The sequence below is a fragment of the Podarcis pityusensis genome, assembly GCF_964106645.2.
Source record: "Podarcis pityusensis genome assembly, chromosome: 2".
NCBI classification, from domain to species: Eukaryota; Metazoa; Chordata; class Lepidosauria; order Squamata; family Lacertidae; genus Podarcis; species Podarcis pityusensis.
In genome coordinates, this window is record NC_138029.1 from 10,208,101 (window position 1) to 10,229,986 (window position 21,886).

The 21,886-nt window shown below is 42.1% G+C and overlaps 1 protein-coding gene across 3 annotated transcripts in view; it reads right to left on the minus strand.

Moving 5' to 3' along the window:
* Positions 1-21,886, minus strand: part of DIP2B (disco interacting protein 2 homolog B) — a 187,593-nt gene that overhangs the window by 63,107 nt on the left and 102,600 nt on the right. For all 3 annotated transcript variants that reach the window (XM_080994364.1, XM_080994365.1, XM_080994363.1), the window contains exons 3-4: positions 12,290-12,412; positions 4,569-4,694 (exon numbers count right to left, since the gene is read on the minus strand). In XM_080994364.1, the coding sequence (XP_080850490.1) occupies positions 4,569-4,694; positions 12,290-12,412 (249 nt within the window). The remainder of the gene's footprint in view (positions 1-4,568; positions 4,695-12,289; positions 12,413-21,886) is intronic.

Genomic DNA, 21,886 nt, shown 5'->3' on the forward strand with positions numbered 1-21,886 from the left:
TCCAGACCAGTCTATAAAGTTCCAACACACCCCTGCTGCACATGTGTCCGGTTCAATTTTGCCCCACACCAGTCCATTTTGGGAGAATAGCAATGGGCGTTGAGAGGGTCTATAATTTTTCCCCAGCTTTTCCTGCAAGGGGAACACATTACATTTAAAGCATCTGGTCTGGCAAAGGTCAAAAGAAATACCCATGAATACATTCTGCTTCAGTCCTCTAAGGTCCTGAGCCCAGGAAATTCTACCCCTGAACCATCATATGAGCATTCATGTGCTCAGCCTCGAAATTACCCTCAATCACCTGATTTAGACGCAACGGAAAACCATGCTTTCCTACTACGAGAATGATCTAAAGCAAGCCCCAGGCTTGGATGCTCCCCAAGCCTGCATGCCTACAAGAAAAAGAAGCTTTTGGTTATAAACTAACTACAGTTCCCTGTGGCATCTGAACTCAGAAACTGTTTTAATCAGAGGTTAGATGCTCAGCTATCAATAATGTTGTAACTAGATTTCCTGTCTTGGCACGAGTTTGGACAAGGTGACCTTTGAGGTTCTTTTCTAGGGTTCCATCTGATGCTATAGACCAGCCCTTGACAACCTGGTGCCTGGCAGATGTTTTGGACTACAACTCCCAGGTGCTGGTTGAGCTGATGGGAGTTGTAGTCCAAAACATAGGAAGGGTACCAAGTTGGCAATGGCTGCTAAGGAGTATTGCCCAATGGAAGCTCATTCCACAGTGAACCATTCGTTTGTAAAGCAAAGCTCTATGCTTTGTGCTGCAAATAGGTTTGTGTTGTGTACACTACTGTTATGTCAGTGTTTTTTGCAGCAAGCAAATACACTATAGATGATACACAGATACACACTGATGTATGCATGTGCCTGGAAAACTTTATTGGGCCAGGTTATCTAGATACATATACCATGGTGTTTTAATGATGTGTGTGTGCACATGCAAAAACTAAAGGTAGTCATCGTGACCCATAAAAAAGATTAGATAATTCATATATAGAGAGTGCCTTTATTTAGGCCACCCATGATATGTACATGGATGTGTGATGAGCATACTATGCATGTGCTGCAGGGTACTTTATGGTATATTGGCAGCAAATATATTAGCATAAAACATGGAGCTGCCCTGAGATCACAGAGCAACTTGGTTTCTCTTCCCTGTGAATTCAGGCTGAACAAGTCTCTTGTTTTGGCTCCAAGGAAGTGATATCCTCCATTAAACCTGTCATGTGCTGTGGGTTATGGTTATGCCTTTAAATGTTCAATGTCTTTAAAAACCACTACAAGCCCTACTGGGAGTGGTTAATGAACCTTAATGCTGTCTTTTTCTTCGGATCAAATGCAGAAGACTGCACACATGGGGAGGGGGTTTGTAGCATTTAGCCCAGTATGAGGGCTCCCAAGTTCCTCGTGGGTGACCTAATTGTGTAGAAATTCAGATTCTTTTCAGAGGACTTGAATTACTGCCATCTCATTTCTCAGTGTGAGCCTGAATTCATTCCCTAATGTCATGAGGTTATATTACTTCAGCATCTCTATTTGTAGGGGTCCTTTGTGTGCTTAGATATTACTCAGTCATGTGGACCAGCATATCAGCAAACAGCCACATGTACAACAAGGATTAAAATCCTGAGGATATTTCTCCTTCGCCCCCCTGTGTGTGAGTTTGTAGTCAAGCCTACATTGTGCTTTTGACTGAGTAAAGTTGGCTGCAGCAGCAGCATTAAAAGGCCAAGGTGGTAGTGATTTCTAAAGGCACTAGGTACAACTGACATCTGAGCTCATGAAACTAGTTTCTTTAAACCAGGATTCTTGAATCTGCGGGGCATTCAGATGATGTTGCATTAGTTCCAACCAGCAGTGCCAATGGCCGGGGTGGTAGTTGTAGTCTATCAGTGTCTGGAGGACTACAAGTTCCCAATTACCTGTTTAAACTATGGTTAGTGAGAACAAGCCAGGATCAAACAGTGGTTTCAGATGTTAGTTTATTCTCACTAGAGATTAAGAGTCTCATGCTCCGAGTGGATTCAGATTTTGGAAGAGGCTACCCACACTTACAACCTATCCAATGTTATGATGCTGCTGAGGGGTGGGGGGTGCACTAACAGAAAGTTCAACTAAACTTACACATGGCTTCTTATTTATGGAGTGGAAGCTCCATTGCCCAAATGCTGCTCAAAGCTCATGAGCCAAGCAATTATGTCTCCACCACTTTGATCACCATTAATCAGCTATCCTGAGTAGCGCTGTCAAGGCTGATCAAAGCCATAAGGAGATTCACTTTTCCCAGGGCTGCTGTCTGTCCCCACTGACAGTTAACAGCTGGTTGGCACCATGAACCCCAAATTCCTGTTAATCAAACACCCAGAAGACTGACAGAAATGAGTGTCCCCAAATCACTTGCACATTAATGAGAATTTTTATGCTGAATAAGCTGCTCAGCTCTGATATCGCAAGTTTACAATAAGGGGAGCAGTAATTGCTCCTGTGAATAGACTCTGTTGACTATACAGTATACGGAATTTTTTCAAATGCATAATCAGGGCCCATAAAATCGTACAGCTTTCCCTGAATTCCACTAGAATGGGAGCATCTGAATGCCATCTTTGTACATTTACTAGCTCATTAGTCATAACGGCGTGTTCAAAAGCAATTAACTTGACCCCACAGTGGCTCTAGAACTTGGGTTCAAGAAATGTCAAATGGAGAAGAGTTTAGCTTATGTGCTGCCATCTAGCTCTGCTCAAAAGAAGGAAATGCAGACCAACCTGCCATATCAACCAAGGAAGCCATCTTGCAACCAGGCCAGACAGAATCTGATGATACTCCTCATGGCAAACTCTCTGGAGGGGCCACATGGCAAAAAGGTGTGTGGGCCAAAGCTAAAACAGGGTGAGGCCAAAGAAAGAAAGAAAGCCCTTTCCAAGGCTAAACTAGAAGTTTAGAGGGCAACCTAAATTAACTCCCTAAATTAACTTGAAGGGCAATCCTAATTAGTGTGGGGGTCTCCATTTATTTATTTTTATGATTAAAATGAATTGAAAACGAATTCACAATAAATGAAATTCAAACTGAAAATTAACTTGTAGATAATTCAAACTCCAACACCACCCAATGTTTACATTTTTTTTACTACATCCTAGGTCAGGAATTCCGCTCCGACAGGAAGGCAAACGGCATTTCCGTGCGCTGCTCTGGTTCGCCAGAAGCAGCTTAGTCATGCTGGCCACGTGACCCAGAAGCTGTACGCCGACTCCCTCAGCCAATAAAGCGAGATGAGCGCCACAACCCCAGAGCTGGTCACGACTGGACCTAATGGTCAGGGGTCCCTTTACCTTTACCTTTTAGGTCAGGAATTAGTAAGATGTGTAAGATGTTCACTTTGGCGACAGATAGCCCTGAAGACTTTTAAAGTTGGTTAGTGATTTGGAGCTGCGGAAAGGATGTGGGGAGAGCACTACTTCCAATTTGGTCCCAAGGCTGGCCATGTTCATATGTTAATTTCTGATCCTCTCAAATGATTCCCGTGTGCTCCTATAAAAATTCCCAGAAGCACACTGAGCTCTTCTGCTGAACTCTGTGTAGTCCCCTTACCCTCGCAAGCCCACCTATGCTGCTATCCTTACTGCCACATCTGACTTTCCTTAGAACAGCACAACTACTGCTGGTAAATATGGTAAGGGGCTGGGGGTCAAGATATGGGCCCCACCCTGACTATAAAGCAACTTATATCGTAAAAAGGCTGAACAGCTTCGCCACCGTGTCACTACAATGCTGATTTTTTTTTCTATTTTACTTGAATGAGAAGAGTGTAACACCCAGACGTTACAGGACTGTTGGCATGAGCCTAAACACACTAAGTGTGTAAACCTGTTTTTACACAGCCCTTCACTTCACTCACGGCACAGCCTGAGAAAAAGAAATGTGTACTCATTAATGTTTGATTGCAAAACCACCGGGATCTGTAGCAAAGCCATCTGATCTCTTTTATTGGAGATCTCAGTAAATAAGGACCACCTCAGGCCGCTCTATGAACAGGAAACGCATGCCAACCACACGGTAAGTGGTTGTGGTTAATGTTTAAAAGCCTGCCTGGAAGCCCTGCCCTACCATATGAAAGCCCTGTAGCCTAATCCAGTATAATCTGATGAGACAGCAGTGAGAAAAATCAACTCTGCACACACTCAGGAGCACTCCATTCTTCACTATTTCTTCTTAAGTAGTAGGACTCAGCCCTCCAAAGGCTGAAAACAATTGCTGCACTTGAACTGATTAATTGTAAAGTATTTTAATTCTCATTACCCATGTGCAAGCTTCAGATCCTTTGGATGTAAATTATGGATTAAGACAAAAACACAAAGATTTTTCATTTCATGAAGAATAAACAGCTTTCACCTCTTACCAAAACAAACACCAACCATAAGTGTGAGGACATAAAGAGAAAAAAATGGAATTCTTTAACCGCGGCTCAAGTGTGATAGAAGAGCCAACTGAAACGCTATTGCAAATTTAAGATTCCAATCAGGAATTCAAGCCGATACGGGTAGATCTCTAACCTGGAGGGGTGCAGGCATCAGCTGGAGACTGTACAAATGTGGACCGTCTTTTTGTTGGCATGGGCAGGGCCATCTTCTGTTCCTTGTGTTTTGCCAATGCAGCTTGCACTGCCTCCGTATGGATGTCTGCAGATGGGGGTGGAAATCAGTGAGTACATCAGAAATCTGCATGGTAGAAGACGACGTCAAAGCCACCTATTGGGCTATCCTTCTGTAGCTGTGTAAGAAATGCCGGGCATCCAGCCACTTGGGCAAGGTTAGGTGTAATGGAACTGGGCATACTTACAAATCCCACAAAATTGGCCAAAGCTGCATCTCTCTCTCTCTCTCTCTCTCTCTCTCTCTCTCTCTCTCATATACACAAACTGCTACACACCTATTTGTGTAGAAAGAACTTGCTTTCTGCTTACTTCGTAAGTGTTGCTAGAAAAATGAAACCTGTGCCGTTAATAAAGATAGTGCAACTCGTACAGCACACTGGCGACAAATATTCACACAGTTGTTCGGGGAAAAATTTACACCATTTATCAAATATGTGAGAAAGAGACAATTACTTACAAAGTGCTATGAAAACCTACAAACTACCTAAAAGAAAGTGAACTTGCAATATCAGATTTTATGTGGTTCTTACAAATTCTTGACTCCCCAAAACTTATTTTTTGGTGGGGGGAGATGATTCCCCAAAAAAAGCTCAACAATTTTGTCCAGATTTTAACTTCTGGGAATATGGCAACCCTATAATACAATGAATAGATACAATACATTTTCAAAGGTGCAATTAACGTTCTCTCCCCCCCCCCCACACCCAAAGTGTTTATTTGCAAACCAGAATTGCAGAAAAGAGGAGATTGATTAAAACCAAAAGAGCACAGTCCAAATATGGGACATGAAATCCCAACTGATTACCAATTAAAAATTTTCTGCCATCATTCATCCTCACCCATGTCAAGGTCTAAGAAACTTGACTGAGCCATGCCCAAACATTCTAGGGAGTGAGAACCACTTCTAAACAGGGTGCCTGCTATAAGTGAAACTAACCGTGAACACCCCTGTATGAGACATGCACATAAAATGCTGCAAGTGCAAAGTTTCTTTAAATTCAGAACCCTGAACGTCTGGGGTTGTTTTCTAACCACATTACAGGAAAACAGCACCAGTACTGCCAGTTGTGGAGAAATTACTTTACTACAAAGGTCCTAAAGTGGGGATATCATTGAGAAAATGTATGTTTTTATAGCTGCCTCTTTTTAAATCCAACTCATGCTAGACAACCAGCTTTCTCTGTACTACAGAGATATAAGAGCCCCAGACCCCAACTTAGCAAAACACGCACCCACAGGACATACCAATACAGATTTGAGTTCCTCTTCTGTTACCAGTCTTAAAGTCTCTCTCTCTCTCTCTCTCTCTCTCTCTGTGGGTGTGGGTGTGTGGGTGTGTGTGGGTGTGGTAGAGTTTTGGAACCCTACACAAAAGCATGGCAACTTTGCTGTTGGGAAGAAGAGGAGGAAAGTTCACCAATTTGCACAAAGCTAAAACAGCAAGTCCCCTTCATGGATCACTGCCTTGCCGTGGTGAAGGGGCTTGAAGAACTCAGAGAAGCTATGAACTATGCCGAGCAGGGCACCCAAGATGAACAGGTCATAGTGGAGAGTTTTGACCAAACGCGATCCACCTGGAGGAGGAACCGGCAAGCCACTCCAGTATCCCTGCCAAGAAAACTCCATGGACAAAGACAACAGGCATATAAAAGTTATGATGCTGGAAGATGAGCCCCTCAGGTCGGAAGGCGTCCAACATGCTACTGGGGAAGAGCGGAGGACAAGTACAAGTAGATCCAGAGCTGATGAAGCGGCTGGGCTAAAGCCGAAAGGATGTTCAGTTGCGCATATGCCTGGAAGCGAAAGGAAAGTCCAATGCTGTAAAGAAAAATATTGCATAGGAACCTGGAATGTATGAACCATGAACCTGGGTAAGTTGGATGTGGTCAAAAATGATATGGCAAGAATAAATATTGACATCCTGGGCATCAGTGAACTAAAATGGACGGGAATGGGCGAATTCAGTTCAGATGACCATCATATCTACTACTGTGGGCAAGAAACCTGCAAAAGAAATGGAGTGGCCCTCATAGTCAACAAAAGAGTGGCGAAAGCAGTACTGGGATGCAATCTCAAAAATGATAGAATGATCTCGATACGAATCCAAGGCAGACCTTTTAACATAACAGTAATCCAAGTTTATGCACCAACTACTGGTGCTGAAGAAACTGAAATTGACCAATTCTATGAAGACTTACAACACCTTATAGAAGTGACACCAAAGAAGGATGTTCTTCTCATTATAGGGGATTGGAATGCTAAAGTAGGGAATCAAGAGATAAAAGGAACAACTGGCAAGTTTGGCCTTGGAGAGCAAAATGAAGCAGGGCAAAGGCTAATAGAGTTCTGTCAAGAGAACAAGCTGGTCATCACAAACACGCTTTTCCAACAACACAAGAGACGACTCTACACGTGGACATCACCAGATGGGCAGCATCGAAATCAGATTGATTATATTCTCTGCAGCCAAAGATGGAGAAGCTCTATACAGTCAGCAAAAACAAGACCTGGAGCTGACTCAGATCATCAGCTTCTTATAGCAAAATTCAAGCATAAACTGAAGAAAGTAGGAAAAACCACTGGGCCGGTAAGATACAATCTAAATCAAATCCCTTATGAATACACAGTGGAAGTGAGGAACAGGTTTAAGGATTTAGATTTGCTAGACAGAGTGCCTGAAGAACTATGGATGGAGGCTCGCAACATTATACAGGAGGCAGCAACGAAAACCATCCCAATGAAAAGGAAATGCAAGAAAGCAAAGTGGCTGTCCAATGAGGCCTTACAAATAGCGGGGGAGAGAAGGCAAGTAAAATGCGAGGGAGATAGAGAAAGATACAGGAAATTGAATGCAGATTTCCAAAAAATAGCAAGGAGAGATAAGAAGGCCTTCTTAAACGAGCAATGCAAAGAAATAGAGGAAAACAACAGAATGGGAAAAACCAGAGATCTGTTTAAGAAAATTGGAGATATGAAAGGAACATTTCATTCAAAGCTTGCCATAATAAAGGACAAAAGTGGTAAGGACCTAACAGAAGCAGAAGACATCAAGAAGAGGTGGCAAGAATACATAGAGGAATTATACCAGAAAGATATGGATGTCTCGTACACCCCAGGTAGTGGGGTTGCTGACCTTGAGCCAGACATCCTGGAGAGTGAAGTCAAATGGGCCTTAGAAAGAACTGCAAATAACAAGGCCAGTGGAAGTGATGGTATTCCAGCTGAACTATTTAAAATTTTAAAAGATGATGCTGTTAAGGTGCTACACTCAATATGCCAGCAAATTTGGAAAACTCAGCAGTGACCAGAGGATTGGAGAAGATCAGTCTACATCCCAATCCTAAAGAAGGGCAGTGCTAAAGAATGCTCCAACTACCGCACAATTGCACTCATTTCACACGCTAGCAAGGTTATGCTTAAAATTCTACAAGGAAGGCTCAAGCAGTATGTGGACCGAGAACTCCCAGAAGTGCAAGCTGGATTTAGAAGAGGCAGAGGAACCAGAGACCAAATTGCAAACATGCGCTGGATTATGGAGCAAGCTAGAGAGTTCCAGAAAGACATCTACTTCTGCTTCATTGACTATGCAAAAGCCTTTGACTGTGTCGACCACAGCAAACTATGGCAAGTTCTTAAAGAAATGGGAGTGCCGGATCACCTCATCTGTCTCCTGAGAAATCTCTATGTGGGACAAGAAGCTACAGTTAGAACTGGATATGGAACAACTGATTGGTTCAAAATTGGGAAAGGAGTACGACAAGGCTGTATATTGTCTCCCTGGTTATTTAACTTATATGCAGAATTCATCATGCGAAAGGCTGGGCTGGATGAATCCCTAGCCGGAATTAAGATTGCTGGAAGAAATATCAACAACCTCAGATATGCAGATGACACAACCTTGATGGCAGAAAGTGAGGAGGAATTAAAGAACCTTTTATTGAGGGTGAAAGAGGAGAGTGCAAAATATGGTCTGAAGCTCAACATCAAAAAAACGATGATCATGGCCACTGGTCCCATCACCTCCTGGCAAATAGAAGGAGAAGAAATGGAGGCAGTGAGAGATTTTACTTTCTTGGGCTCCATGATCACTGCAGATGGTGACAGCAGCCACGAAATTAAGAGACGCCTGCTTCTTGGGAGGAAAGCAATGACAAACCTAGACAGCATCTTAAAAAGTAGAGTCATCACCTTGCCAACCAAGGTCCGTATAGTTAAAGCTATGGTTTTCCCAGTAGTGATGTATGGAAGTGAGAGCTGGACCATAAAGAAGGCTGATCGCCGAAGAATTGATGCTTTTGAATTATGGTGCTGGAGGAGACTCTTGAGAGTCCCATGGACTGCAAGAAGATCAAACTTATCCATTCTTAAGGAAATCAGCCCTGAGTGCTCACTGGAAGGACAGATCCTGAAGCTGAGGCTCCAATACTTTGGCCACCTCATGAGAAGAGAAGACTCCCTGGAAAAGACCCTGGTGTTGGGAAAGATGGAGGGCACAAGGAGAAGGGGACGACAGAGGACGAGATGGTTGGATAGTGTCTTCGAAGCTACAAACATGAGTCTGACCAAACTGCGGGAGGCAGTGGAAGACAGAAGTGCCTGGCGTGCTCTGGTCCACGGGGTCACGAAGAGTCGGACACGACTAAACAACAACAAAAACAGCAAGTATGGCTGATGAGTCACATAGCCCATAGACCCCAAATCATATCCCATGCAAATTGTTGGGCTCTATCCACACACCCACATATAGCTACAGCTGTATGAATATCTGGAAGATTTCCTCCTAAAACCTTTTAGTCAATTCTGCCCTCAATAGTATTTTTCCTAACAGCATTTGAACATATCTGATGCTTTGGTCTCAAAGGCCTGGTACAGCTTTGTGAGTTCAGCAGCAGCAGCAGCAGCCTGCTCATGTTTGAACACTGTGCTCCAGAAGGGCCATTTCAGCAAGCTGACAGGGACCAGGGGGATTAGCCTGAAGGAGATTAGGCAAAAAGAAAAAGAGTTCATGCTGTAAATGCCAACTACTGAACATGACTCATCTGGACAGGTACAGTAGTTCAATGCTACAGATGAAACAAACGCCACATGATTCATATACTTCAGGAACGACTTCTTTTTCAGGAGCACAATAAGAGGGAACAAATGGTGGTGGGAAGGTTATTTTACCAAGAAAGGCAGGAAAACACTTGTATGCTGAGAGGATTTAGCTGAGCGGGGCTGAAAACAAATTTCCGGATTGGCTGGTGACTTTGGAGTGGTGGTGCACAAATTGGACAAAGGCAGAAAAGCAAATTATGATTCAGGACTCAAGAGTTTAACAATGTTAAACTCCACGAGGGTGGAGCAAGGACGTCATCAAAAGCTACCTGCAAGGCACAGAACCGCAGATAACGCAAACAAGCTGAGGAACGTAATACTAAAGCTAAGAAAATCATTCCTAATTTTTAATAATGCTCCCTAGTCAGACATGAGCCCCAAAGAGCCAGTGTGGAGTAGTGGCTAGAGCGTTGGACTAGGACCTAGATGATTGGGGTTCAAATCCAAAGCACGCTGGGTGACCTTGCACCACTCCCTGCCTCTCACCTGACCTACCTCACAGGGTCGTTGTGAAGATTAAATCAGATGTGGGGGGGAACACCTATGCCACCTTGAGCTCTTTGGAGGAAAATGCAATCAATACATAAATGAACAGAATTTGGGCACTTCTCCCTGCCACCCAATACCCTCTCACTTGCTGATCCAGCCAATACATGAGATCATCTGAATCTAGAGCTGTGCTAGTGGTGGTGGTTTTAAGTACTGCTATGCAGGATCCTCTGCAGCACTTCCAAAATATAGACAGGAGAGGGAAATGGTTTGTGAGCTGAAAGCGAGTAGCAAATTCAAAGTGGCACCGCATCTTCTCCCTCTGCCTTAGCTAGCACTAAGAAGTAGAAATTTGGACATCAATGAGCCTAAAATCCTAGTTGCAAGATCTTGGCAAGATCTAATACCTGCTCGAGTTTGGAGACTCACGGTAGCTGCAGATGCTCACAAGAAGCAGACAGAAGTCTGACTATTTCTCTCATCGCTAGGTGGATGCATGTATCCTCCATACCAAGATGCATGTCTGCAAGGAGCAACACATAACTTGCCACAGAGGATGGATGAATCTCCTCACTCTGCTCTCTCACAAGGGATGGAAACAGCAGAAAGAGGTGCTAAGAGACCCACTTTATGTGAACGTCTCAAGTTGCCTTCAGTGGGCAGAGATGACATGTTGAACATGGAAACGTTTTGGATTGCACTGCATTTTGCAGGTTTCTGTCTGATAAGGTGACCTTCGTTTTTGGTAGGAGATTGTCCCGAGGTCTTGGAAACAAAGGATGAACATCTCATCCAGTAAAACAGAGTTTGAGGTGTGGTAACTGATTCCAAAATGTGAAGAGACATACAGTGGTACCTCTGGTTACGTACTTAATTCGTTCCGGAGGTCCGTTCTTAACCTGAAACTGTTCTTAACCTGAAGCACCACTTTAGCTAGTGGGGCCTCCCGCTGCTGCCGTGCTGCCGGAGCACAATTTCTGTTCTCATCCTGAAGCAAAGTTCTTAACCCGAGGTACTATTCTGGGTTAGTGGAGTCTGTAACCTGAAGCGTATGTAACCTGAAGCATATGTAACCCGAGGTACCACCCAAGGTATTTATATATAAAGACAGCATAAATAAAATTCTCATTTTATCCTCACAACCCTGTGGGATAGCTTGTGGTAAGATATAGTGAGTCGCATGGCTGCAGGGTATTTTAACACGGGTAAACATATCTTCAGAAACCTGAAAGGCTGTCACATGGAGGATGGAGCAAGCTGGTTTTCTCCTGCTCTGGAGGCTAGGACCCAAATTGATGGATTCAAGTTACTAGAAGGGAGATTCTGATGGAACATCGGGAAGAATTTCCTGACAGCAAGAGATGTTTGATAGTGGAACAGACTTCCACAGGAGGTGACAGGCTTTCCTTCCTTGGAGGTTTTTAAGCAGAGGTTGGATGGCCATCTTTCATGTATGATCTAGTTGAGATTCCTGCATTGCAGGGGGTTGGACTAGATGATCCTCGGGGTACCCTTCAACTCTACAATTCTATTATTCCATTCCCATATCCGAATCCAACATGCTAGACACTGGCCTCTGGTAGTGAATGCTCTACTTAAGGATGTATTTTTAGAAAAGCATTTTAAAAGACTGAAAAAGAAGTATGACACGAAAGGCCTTTTCTCCCTTAAAATCTAAGACTCTAGTAAAGGCAGCTTGAAGGCTTGCCTCTGCAACAATGCTTGAAGTGGACAACAGAGCAGAACTCAAATCCCAGCCAGAAGAAAGATGCAGCTAATTCTACAGGGAGGATTTGGAAGGAAATTCTAAACTCATAGCCCCAATGTATAAATCCTGGAGCTGCACTGAACTATGTTTTACTTAGAGTAAACTCATATGAAATCAACAAAGCTAAGTTAGTGATCTCCAATAATTTTCATGGGTCTACTCTGAGGATGACTACCACTGGCTACAATCTCCCAATTTGATTTTTTTTTAAAGGTAAAAAACAACAACCCCTCAATGTTTCTCAGATGAATTTGTAGTAGCCTTACCGGATCGATAGCGTTCATCTCTAGCTCCCCCAGATCGTGCCCGATGATACTTGGATGAAGATGGTGCTGCTGCTGGAGTGGGTGTCTGATTTCGGGGTTCCTTTTGCAGACCTGGGTCAACCCCTGGGGAAATATTACCAAAAAAATACTACTTTATGAAAGAGTTAAAGAAAATAAATGGCTTCTTCTGACCAGCATTAAGGATCTGTATTGGCTGATTGCCCAGTAATGATATAGGAACTTTTGCACGCAAATGAGAAATTGACAACTGGCAGAATTTTTTCCAGCAAAATCTTACACAACTGCATCAAGTTGTGGGATTTCCTTTACTGAGACTTTGAAGAAGGTAAAAAGGTAAAGGTAAAGGACCCCTGGATGGTTAAGTCCTGTCAAATGCGACTATGGGGTTGCAGTGCTCATCTTGCTTTCAGGCCGAGGGAGCCGGCGTTTGTCCACAGACAGCTTTCCAGGTCATGTGGACAGCATGACTAAACCGCTTCTGGTGCAACGGGAAGCCAGAGCGCACAGAAACGCTGCTTACCTTCCTGCCACAGTGGTACCTATTTATCTACTTGAACTGGTGTGCTTTCAAAATGCTAGGTTGGCAGGAGCTGGGACAGAGCAATGGGAACTCACCAAGTCGCAGGGATTCAAATCTTTTAAGAACAGGTTACATGACCATCCACAAAAGATTCTTTGAATATTACAGCACAGGCAGAAAAAATCCCAGGAGTCTTGAATGCCTATATCCATACATATGTTATAGTGCTGTCTAAGCTTATAAAATATTCAACCAAGGGTCAACTTGCTAACTTAAAAATTAGTTGCCAACAGCAAGGAACATGCAACAGCATTCAGCCCTGGTCTAGAATAGCAAACAGCATCCAGCTCATGATGTTAATTTATCTGGGCCTTACACAGTACTTGCAGAGCATGCATAGGGTCCACAAGGTTTTGAGCAGAGGGAAGGATGAAGTGAGGGCAGAAATTGGAGCATGTGCTGACCAGGTGCCTGCACATTTAAGCAACATTTGGAGATTCTTAACTCCCACCCCAATTACACTGCCCATGAAGGAACTAATAATTAAGTCATTATGCTTTTATCAGGAACATGAACAGCAACTGACAGAGTGCAGTGCAGATGACGCACAACTAGGCACAAGCCTTTAGCGTTCTGCAGGCTGAAACATAGGCAAAAAATGCATTCTCCTAGCAGCGCAGATAACAACATCTCCCAGCTGAGCAAGTAAGTGGCAGTTTATACCTCCTCTAGGAACAGCAAAGCTATCTCAGCTGCATTTCCCAGCCCTAAAAATCTATGAGGAGCAACCTGAATAACCTTGCAATGTTTTTCCCCAGCACGACAGTCGTAGTTGCATATGCTTCCTTCTTCCTTATTCTTTAGGGAAAGGAGAGTATCAGAAGCCATCTGAGTTGGGGCAGAATGAGGAGGTTTGTGGAAAATATTTGCAGGTAGGTTCAGTTTATTCTTGTATGCACATTTATCAGCAAATGTATGCATGTAGATTCATGAACCCAGAAGGATGAGTGCAGTGGAAAAAAAGCATTGGGGGAGGAAAATATTACCCCTGGAACTTGTTACTTCTACCCTTCCAAACGTGAGTCAAATAAGAAACTGATCAGAGTATGTCAATCTAATTCCTGATATTTCATACCCTCCAACATTTCTCTGATGAAAATTGGGACGTCCCATTCCATAATGATAATGTTACTATTTATACCCCACACACATCTTACTGGGTTGCCCCAGCTACTCTGGGCAGCTTCCAACATATATGAAAACATGTAAAACGTTGTTTTGTTTTGTTTTTAAAAAAACCCTTCCTTATACAGGTTTGCCTTCAGGCAGCTTGGAGGTTGGAAAACTCCATACCCTCCAACATTTCTCCAATGAAAATAGGAACATCCTAAGGAAAAGTGGGAAATTCCAAGATCAAATCAGAAACCAGGATGGCTTTTCTAAATCAGGGAGGTCTCTGGAAAATAGGGATACTATGAGAGTCAGATATTTTTCAACCAAAGCCCTGAAGTCTTATACGGATAATAAAAGCATTCAAGCACAATAAAGCAAACTACAGAAAGTTTATAAACACGGTGGTATAGGCTTGTTTGGATGTGGGAAGGGAAATGTGTTATTTTAAAAGTTGCTGACCTTTCTGAATGAACAATTGGAATCTGCTATTTTTACTAAGTAGGCCACAATAGAGAAATGGATTATTTCACAGAAGCTACCTGACTTGGAAATCTGATATGCAGTACAATCATTTTTAAAAGATTGGCAGGAAGTGCTTGGAAAAATAAGTTGTTTACAATTTGGGAGACGAAGGCCTTAGAGTGGAAGTGGAGGCATTCACTAGTCAGGATGAGTGATGTTATCCCCAGTTTAGCAATAAATTCATAGCTTAGATCAGCATTTTTCAACGTTTCCACCTTCCGCACTGATTTGCCTGTCAAGGAATTGCATTATGAAGAATTCTGTAGCAAGTTCTAGGGTTCTGCTCACACAAGATACTGGCTGTGCTTCATGGTCAGAGTTGTTGTTGTTTTTTTTTAAATAATATGTATTACTTTTCCAACAATTTGAACACACAAAAAAATAAAAAGAAAAAAGAACAATACAATACAATACAAAAACACTACACAACACATTAAACTAACAAAACAAAACAAAAACAGTTTAAAAAACATCAAATAATTTCAATCTTATCTTTCATTCACTTATTTCAGTGACCTCCTCACACCTCCCTTTTTGTATTCCACTTCTGTTGATTGTTTCAGCAATTCCTTTCCATCTTCCTCTGCTTTCTATCCTTTAATTATCTTAACAGATTCTAGCCTTATTTTTCGCTTTAATACTCTATTAATCTATTTATACTTAATTCCTTATAACATTTCTACTAAAGCCATATAACTTCATTCCAACATTTTTCTAACATTCATTAATTTTACAGTATTTCTGTAAATAGTCTTTAAACTTTTTCCAGTCTTCTTCCACCGACTCTTCTCCCTGGTCTCGGATTCTGCCAGTCATTTCCGCCAATTCCATATAGTCCATCAACTTCATCTGCCATTCTTCCCGAGTGGGTAAATCTTGTGTCTTCCAATACTTCGCGATGAGTATTCTTGCTGCTGTTGTTGCATACATAAAAAAAGTTCTATCCTTCTTTGACACCAATTGGCCAACCATGCCCAGGAGAAAGGCCTCTGGTTTCTTCAGAAAGGTATATTTAAATACCTTTTTCATTTCGTTATAGATCATCTCCCAGAATGTCTTAATCCTTGGGCATGTCCACCAAAGGTGAAAGAATGTACCTTCAGTCTCATTACATTTCCAACATTTATTGTCGGGCAAATGGTAAATTTTTGCAAGCTTGACTGGTGTCATGTACCACCTATAAATCATTTTCATTACATTTTCTCTTAGGACATTACATGCCGTGAATTTTATACCTGTGGTCCATAACTGTTCCCAGTCAGCCATCATTATGTTATGTCCAACATCTTGTGCCCATTTAATCATAGCTGATTTCACCATTTCATCCTGAGTGTTCCATTTCAACAGCAAGTTATACATTCTTGACAAATTCTTAATTTTTGGATCTAACTATTCTGTTTCCAATTTTGATTTTTCCACCTGGAAACCAACTTTTTTGTCCAGATTGTATGCCTCCATTATTTGATAATAATGGAGCCGCTTCATGGTCAGAGTTGGACCAATATCCTAACTCAGCAGTTCTCAAATGGTGGACCAGGGGACATCTGTGGCTGGGTCTCCGTACCACAGCTTGCCCTATCTCTCCTCACTCACCCACCCTGCCCTTGCTAAGCCCCAGTAATTTTCAGTCCTCTCAAATAGGTCCTGGGAGTTGGAAATTGGAGAATTCCTGTATTAACACACACAATAAACCATCTCCTAAAGATGCACATGTTACAGAAGAAAATTGGTAGGGAAAGGCAAATTTTGCCTGACACTGCACGCTCACATTAAGCAACTCTATATACAAGGACTCCATGATCACTGCAGATGGTGACAGCAGCCACAAAATTAAGAGACGCCTGCTTCTTGGGAGAAAAGCAATGACAAACCTAGACAGCATCTTAAAAAGCAGAGACATCACCTTGCCATCCGTATAGTTAAAGCTATGGTTTTCCCAGTAGTGATGTATGGAAGTGAGAGCTAGACCATAAAGAAGGCTGATCGCCGAAGAATTGATGCTTTTGAATTATGGTGCTAGAGGAGACTCTTAAGAATCCCATGGACTGCACGAAGATCAAACCTATCCATTCTGAAGGAACTCAGCCCTGAGTGCTCACTGGAAGGACAGATCCTGAAGCTGAGGCTCCAATACTTTGGCCACTTCATGAGAAGAGAAGACTCCCTGGAAAAGACCCTGATGTTGGGAAAGATGAAGGGCACAAGGAGAAGGGGACGACAGAGGATGAGATGGTTGGACAGTGTTCTCGGAGCTACCAGCATGAGTTTGACCAAACTGCGGGAGGCAGTGGAAGACAGGAGTGCCTGGCGTGCTCTGGTCCATGGGTCACAAAGAGTAGGACACGACTACACAACTAAACAACAACGACAACATATACAAGGAACACAGTTTGAAGACCAATATAATGAGTTAAATATTCTCTGGTATGGCTAAATTATTTATTGCTTGGGGTCAGGTTTGAAAAATCCAACTGCCTCGGTCACATAAGTATCTGAAATTCAGTGTTGACTCCTAAAACATAACTTGCTGGCATCAATATAAAATTGATCACATACATAACAAGTAACTGTTTCACAACTGAAGAAAATAGCTGCAAACCACAAGATTCCCGACCCCCTTCAATGAACAGCCCCCGATGACCGTCTATCCAATGAAAACTAGGCTACATTTAGGAGAGTTCGCCATTTTTAAAAAAAAATCATTAAATATATTTGGGCGGTTTTGGATGAAGAGGTGAACTGTCTCTGAAGAGAAAGTAAGCCTTTACCACTAATACATGGAATCAAAGATTTATAGAATTTCATAAATTTCTAATCTTTAAAACAGTCCCTGAAGAATGAGAGTAGAAAGGGCGGGAGTGGAAATACTTAGAAAAAGTTGTGTGAAATAAAATAAGCAAATCTGAACCAAAGTTAACCCAATTCTGCAACAAGGAAAACCTAGCCCTGCAACTTGTAAAAAAATATATGCTTACGTTTATAATTTAATTCATTTTATAATTTAATTCATTTCATTTGAATCTCACCTTTCTTCCACCAAGGAAGTTGGCACCATACCAGGAATTTCTAGCCATTCTCCCATCTAGTGGTCCCTCAACAGACCCACTTAGCTTCAGCCAAGGTACTGCATTGCGAGCCTTCAGCCCTTGCCCCAGGACATGTTTTTATTACTTTGCATAATCAACTGCATGTTTTTTCTATTCTGCATAATTTATTCTGCTTCTACGTGCCACACAAAAGCACAAGAGCCTATATGGAGCTTTGAAGACACAACCTTTGACCACAGGAAAACACTCCTGAATAAAATGTGATTTCAGGAGGCACTGGTTCAATAATTTCAAGCCTAACTACAAAATATTAAGGACTATAAACTTGCTTTGTTTTCTAAATACAAGCTTGAACTTCTAAGGATGCTGATTTCTACATTATGTGCTTTGTCTGTACTTGCACAAAATTGTGGTATACACTAAGCCCTACCTGTATATTCACTCTTCACTTAGTATCCAATTTTCATGTTAAACATACAATGCTCGCTCTAACATACCCACATAATTATTTAAGGCCCATCAGTCCATGAACCTAGCACTGTTAATTATAGTTTTCTTCTACTGTCGTTTCAGCTGCTAATTAGCAGTCACACTGGGTATCAGCTCAGCGTTGCATGAAAAGCAGAGGAATTATAAGAAGAGATCAAACTGCTTTTTTGTAGATAAATAACAAGGTTCTAAAATTAGCTGGAAATCCCCAAAGAATAAAATATACTTATTTGTAGCATTGCTGGGGAAAACTCACCGATGAGCAAGAATGGGAAAATTACAGAGACTATTGAAGCCTGGGGGAGCAGAAAGATTCGTAAGTGTTTCTTCCATTTTTTCCCCTTCTTGTTTTTCTCCTCTTCTTTTCTGTTCATTGCAATGGGATGAATGTAACATGATAGAGGGATTTTGTGCCAAACATTTTGAGCTGTGACGAACCGACAACTGAAGATGCTGAACGTTCTTTACTGGCTAGCCAAATGGGATGTCCAATGTTTGGTAGCAAATAAATGTAGGGGCTATAGGTAGGGACCTCTTACAAACAGGCAAAATACTACAGGCAAATACAGACAAAGATACAGACATAGTGTGTGTGTGTGTGTGTGTGTGTGAGAGAGAGAGAGAGAGAGAGAGAGAGAGAGAATGTGGGTGGGTGTTTACATTTCAATTGTCATTTCTTTCATGGCTTTGGTTCCCAATTTTCACAAGTTTAAAAAAAAAAAGTTCTGTAAGAACAGCATGCTTGCCATGTTGATCCCAGAGGGTGAGACTAACAAAGAACTAAAACATACTGTCATTCATTCAAATGGGCCCAAACATGGAAATTTTTCTACAAAAAATGATTCATCTTTACAATAACATTCAGGTTTGCAGAGGATTACAAAATAATGGAGAACAGTCAGAAATATACTTCATACCCACGGCTCCACTTTCAACCCTAGACATTTTTCTCTTGGGATAACCCGCAACATTAAAAAATGGCTTCAAAGTAAACTAAATGAATTAATGGGGGAAGTACCTGGAAAAGAGACAACTACCTTTCTTGAAGCACTTATAATATGTGTCCCATACACAAGGTATTAAGACTTTTAATACGTATACTCAAAAGACTTCCAGAATAGTTGCTTATCCCACTCCAGTACTTATCTCTGAAGAAACTCTATTCAACAATTGTTTTAGTGTATTCTAGAGAGAATGCAAGCAATGGATTTATATCAGCACTAATAAGTTACAAACCACAGCACTTACTTCCACAAAGGGTTGCATAGCTTACCTTGGATAACCATATGAGATATAAGTGAGAGCAAAAGAGCAAAAAAGTATTTTAGAGTGCTTCAATAAAAGTCCTGCAGCTGGTGGTACAACTATAAAGTAGCCTAAGCCATGCCTTGGGGAGAGGTTTGTGTAGTCCAAATTCAAAATCATTTAAGAGTTTAGATTCAAGAACAGAACTGCAATTAAATGGTTTTGGACCTGTCTTGCCTCAAACTGCTTATTCTGGAAAATCAAAAATGTGATGAAATAAAGAAAAAGAGCTGGCTACCACCCTCTATATTGAGGGCTGCTCAACCCAGACCTCAGATGGCCTCTTCCAGTAGTTTCAGGTACATATTGAAAAGCACAAAGAAAGAGAACCTGATATTCAATTGTATATCTGTAAGCCCTGAAATTGGTAACAGAAAATCGATTAGCCAGCTCAAAGGATTCTTTTTCTTTTTCTTGGCAGAGATCTCCCTGAATCTTTAGACTATTTCCACCCCCACCCTTATACAGGACTATCTTCAAAATTCTGTTAGACAGAGCTGGGAAGTCGACTTGGACCAACTCATGCCAGTAAACATTTAAGTACTATACTTGTAAAACAGTGGGGTCAACCATGTCATGGCAGAAATACAATACTGAAAGATTTTAAAAATTAACTATGGTCAGCTCAAGGGCACCTTATACACATTTTTGCCCGCAAAACTGCGGGGGATACTTGATCTCTGCTGGAAATGTCAAATTAAATAAGCATTAACAGCTTCTACAATCCACATAGCAATAACTTCTTTCCAGAAGAGTTTACGCAGTTTGTTTAATGCTAAGAAACCCAAATATTGACTGTAACAATCTTTGGACTAATACCAAGCAAAGGTAATAGGCCACTTTAAAAACAAAGAAACTGAAAATAGAGTGCCTAGCAGAGCCTATCGAAGGGCTCCAATCCAGCACACATGTATCTGGGAGTAAGTTCCACTTGAGTTTGCAAGTGCTTGCATCAGAGGGTTGCACTGTATCATACTCTAGCACTGAAGGTAACCCATTCAAATGCACCCTATTCCCACTCACAATTTGCCACCTTTTTAAAAAGGTATCCAGAGACAGAGAAGTGAGAGCTGATCGCCGAAGAATTGATGCTTTTGAATTATGGTGCTGGAGGAGACTCTTGAGAGTCCCATGGACTGCAAGAAGATCAAACCTATCCATTCTTAAGGAAATCAGCCCTGAGTGCTCACTGGAAGGACAGATCCTGAAGCTGAGGCTCCAGTACTTTGGCCACCTCATGAGAAGAGCAGACTCCCTGGAAAAGACCCTGATGTTGGGAAAGATGGAGGGCACAGGGAGAAGGGGACGACAGAGGACGAGATGGTTGGACATTGTTCTCGAAGCTACCAGCATGAGTTTGACTAAACTGCGGGAGGCAGTGGAAGACAGAAGTGCCTGGCGTGCTCTGGTCCATGGGGTCACGAAGAGTCGGACACAACTGAACAACAACAACAACATCCAGAGACAGCTGCCATCCTACAAGCAAAGTACTTGAATGCGAGTGAGCTGCAGGGCAACCAGGTTTCTCTATTTTGGTACCCAAAGCAGCACTAAGCAAGCACTATATCAGAGTTCACATAGGAGAATATAATTCTTTCCCCAAATGTAAGACTGATTTTCAGGTAATCTTAGGTACAATTTCAATGCAGTGCTGTCACCCACTGACATTCCCCACCCCATGGCTAGCTGCCATTCAACTCACATGCAGCACAGAGCCTGCCACAAGAAAATCGGCCAATGTTATCCACACATTCAGCGGTAGCCAAGGACTCTTGAATAGCTAAATGCTTTCACAATCCCAGGTTCACACATTATTAAGACACAAAAATTGTAATGGAAAGAAACAAATTATGACCCCGGGTTTCAACCATGGTTCATTTAATGTGACATGTGAACCAAGCCGTTATTTTAGAGCAAGAAAAGCTGAGTCATTTGGTTTTCAAAACTGTCAAGAAACCAAGAATATAGGTATTGCTTGCTGCCTTCGGTAGTCAAAGCCTAGCAAAACTGGCATCAGCAGACCAGGGGGGTGGGGTGGAATTAGGTGTAAAAACTACAAGTTATCAGCTATACACCAATGAGGAGGAGAGGGTACCATTACCTTGTCATTGACTAGGGAAATAACACAATGAAATACTTTTTACGATGCTTGGTTACTGGGGATAGAGAGACTCTGACTTGTCATGAATTGTGTGCACTAGGCAACAGGTACTTCTCACACCTGCACAAGCTTATTCCACACAACAACATTCCAAAGGGCAACCGATACACTACCTGGAGGAAATAATCTCATTACTTTCCAATGGCAAATACTGCAGCTTGAATATAGGGGAAATGCAGTATTTTACATTGGGGGAAAGGCATTTAAGCCCCCCACAACAAATGACCAAAACTGCACATTTATGGGGCAATTAAAAATAAACAATCTGGCAGGACCTGGAGAGAGGGGTGCCAACTTGAATAAAATATTGCCGGGGGGGGGGGATAAGCCCTGACTTGCATAATCAATCACAAGATGTG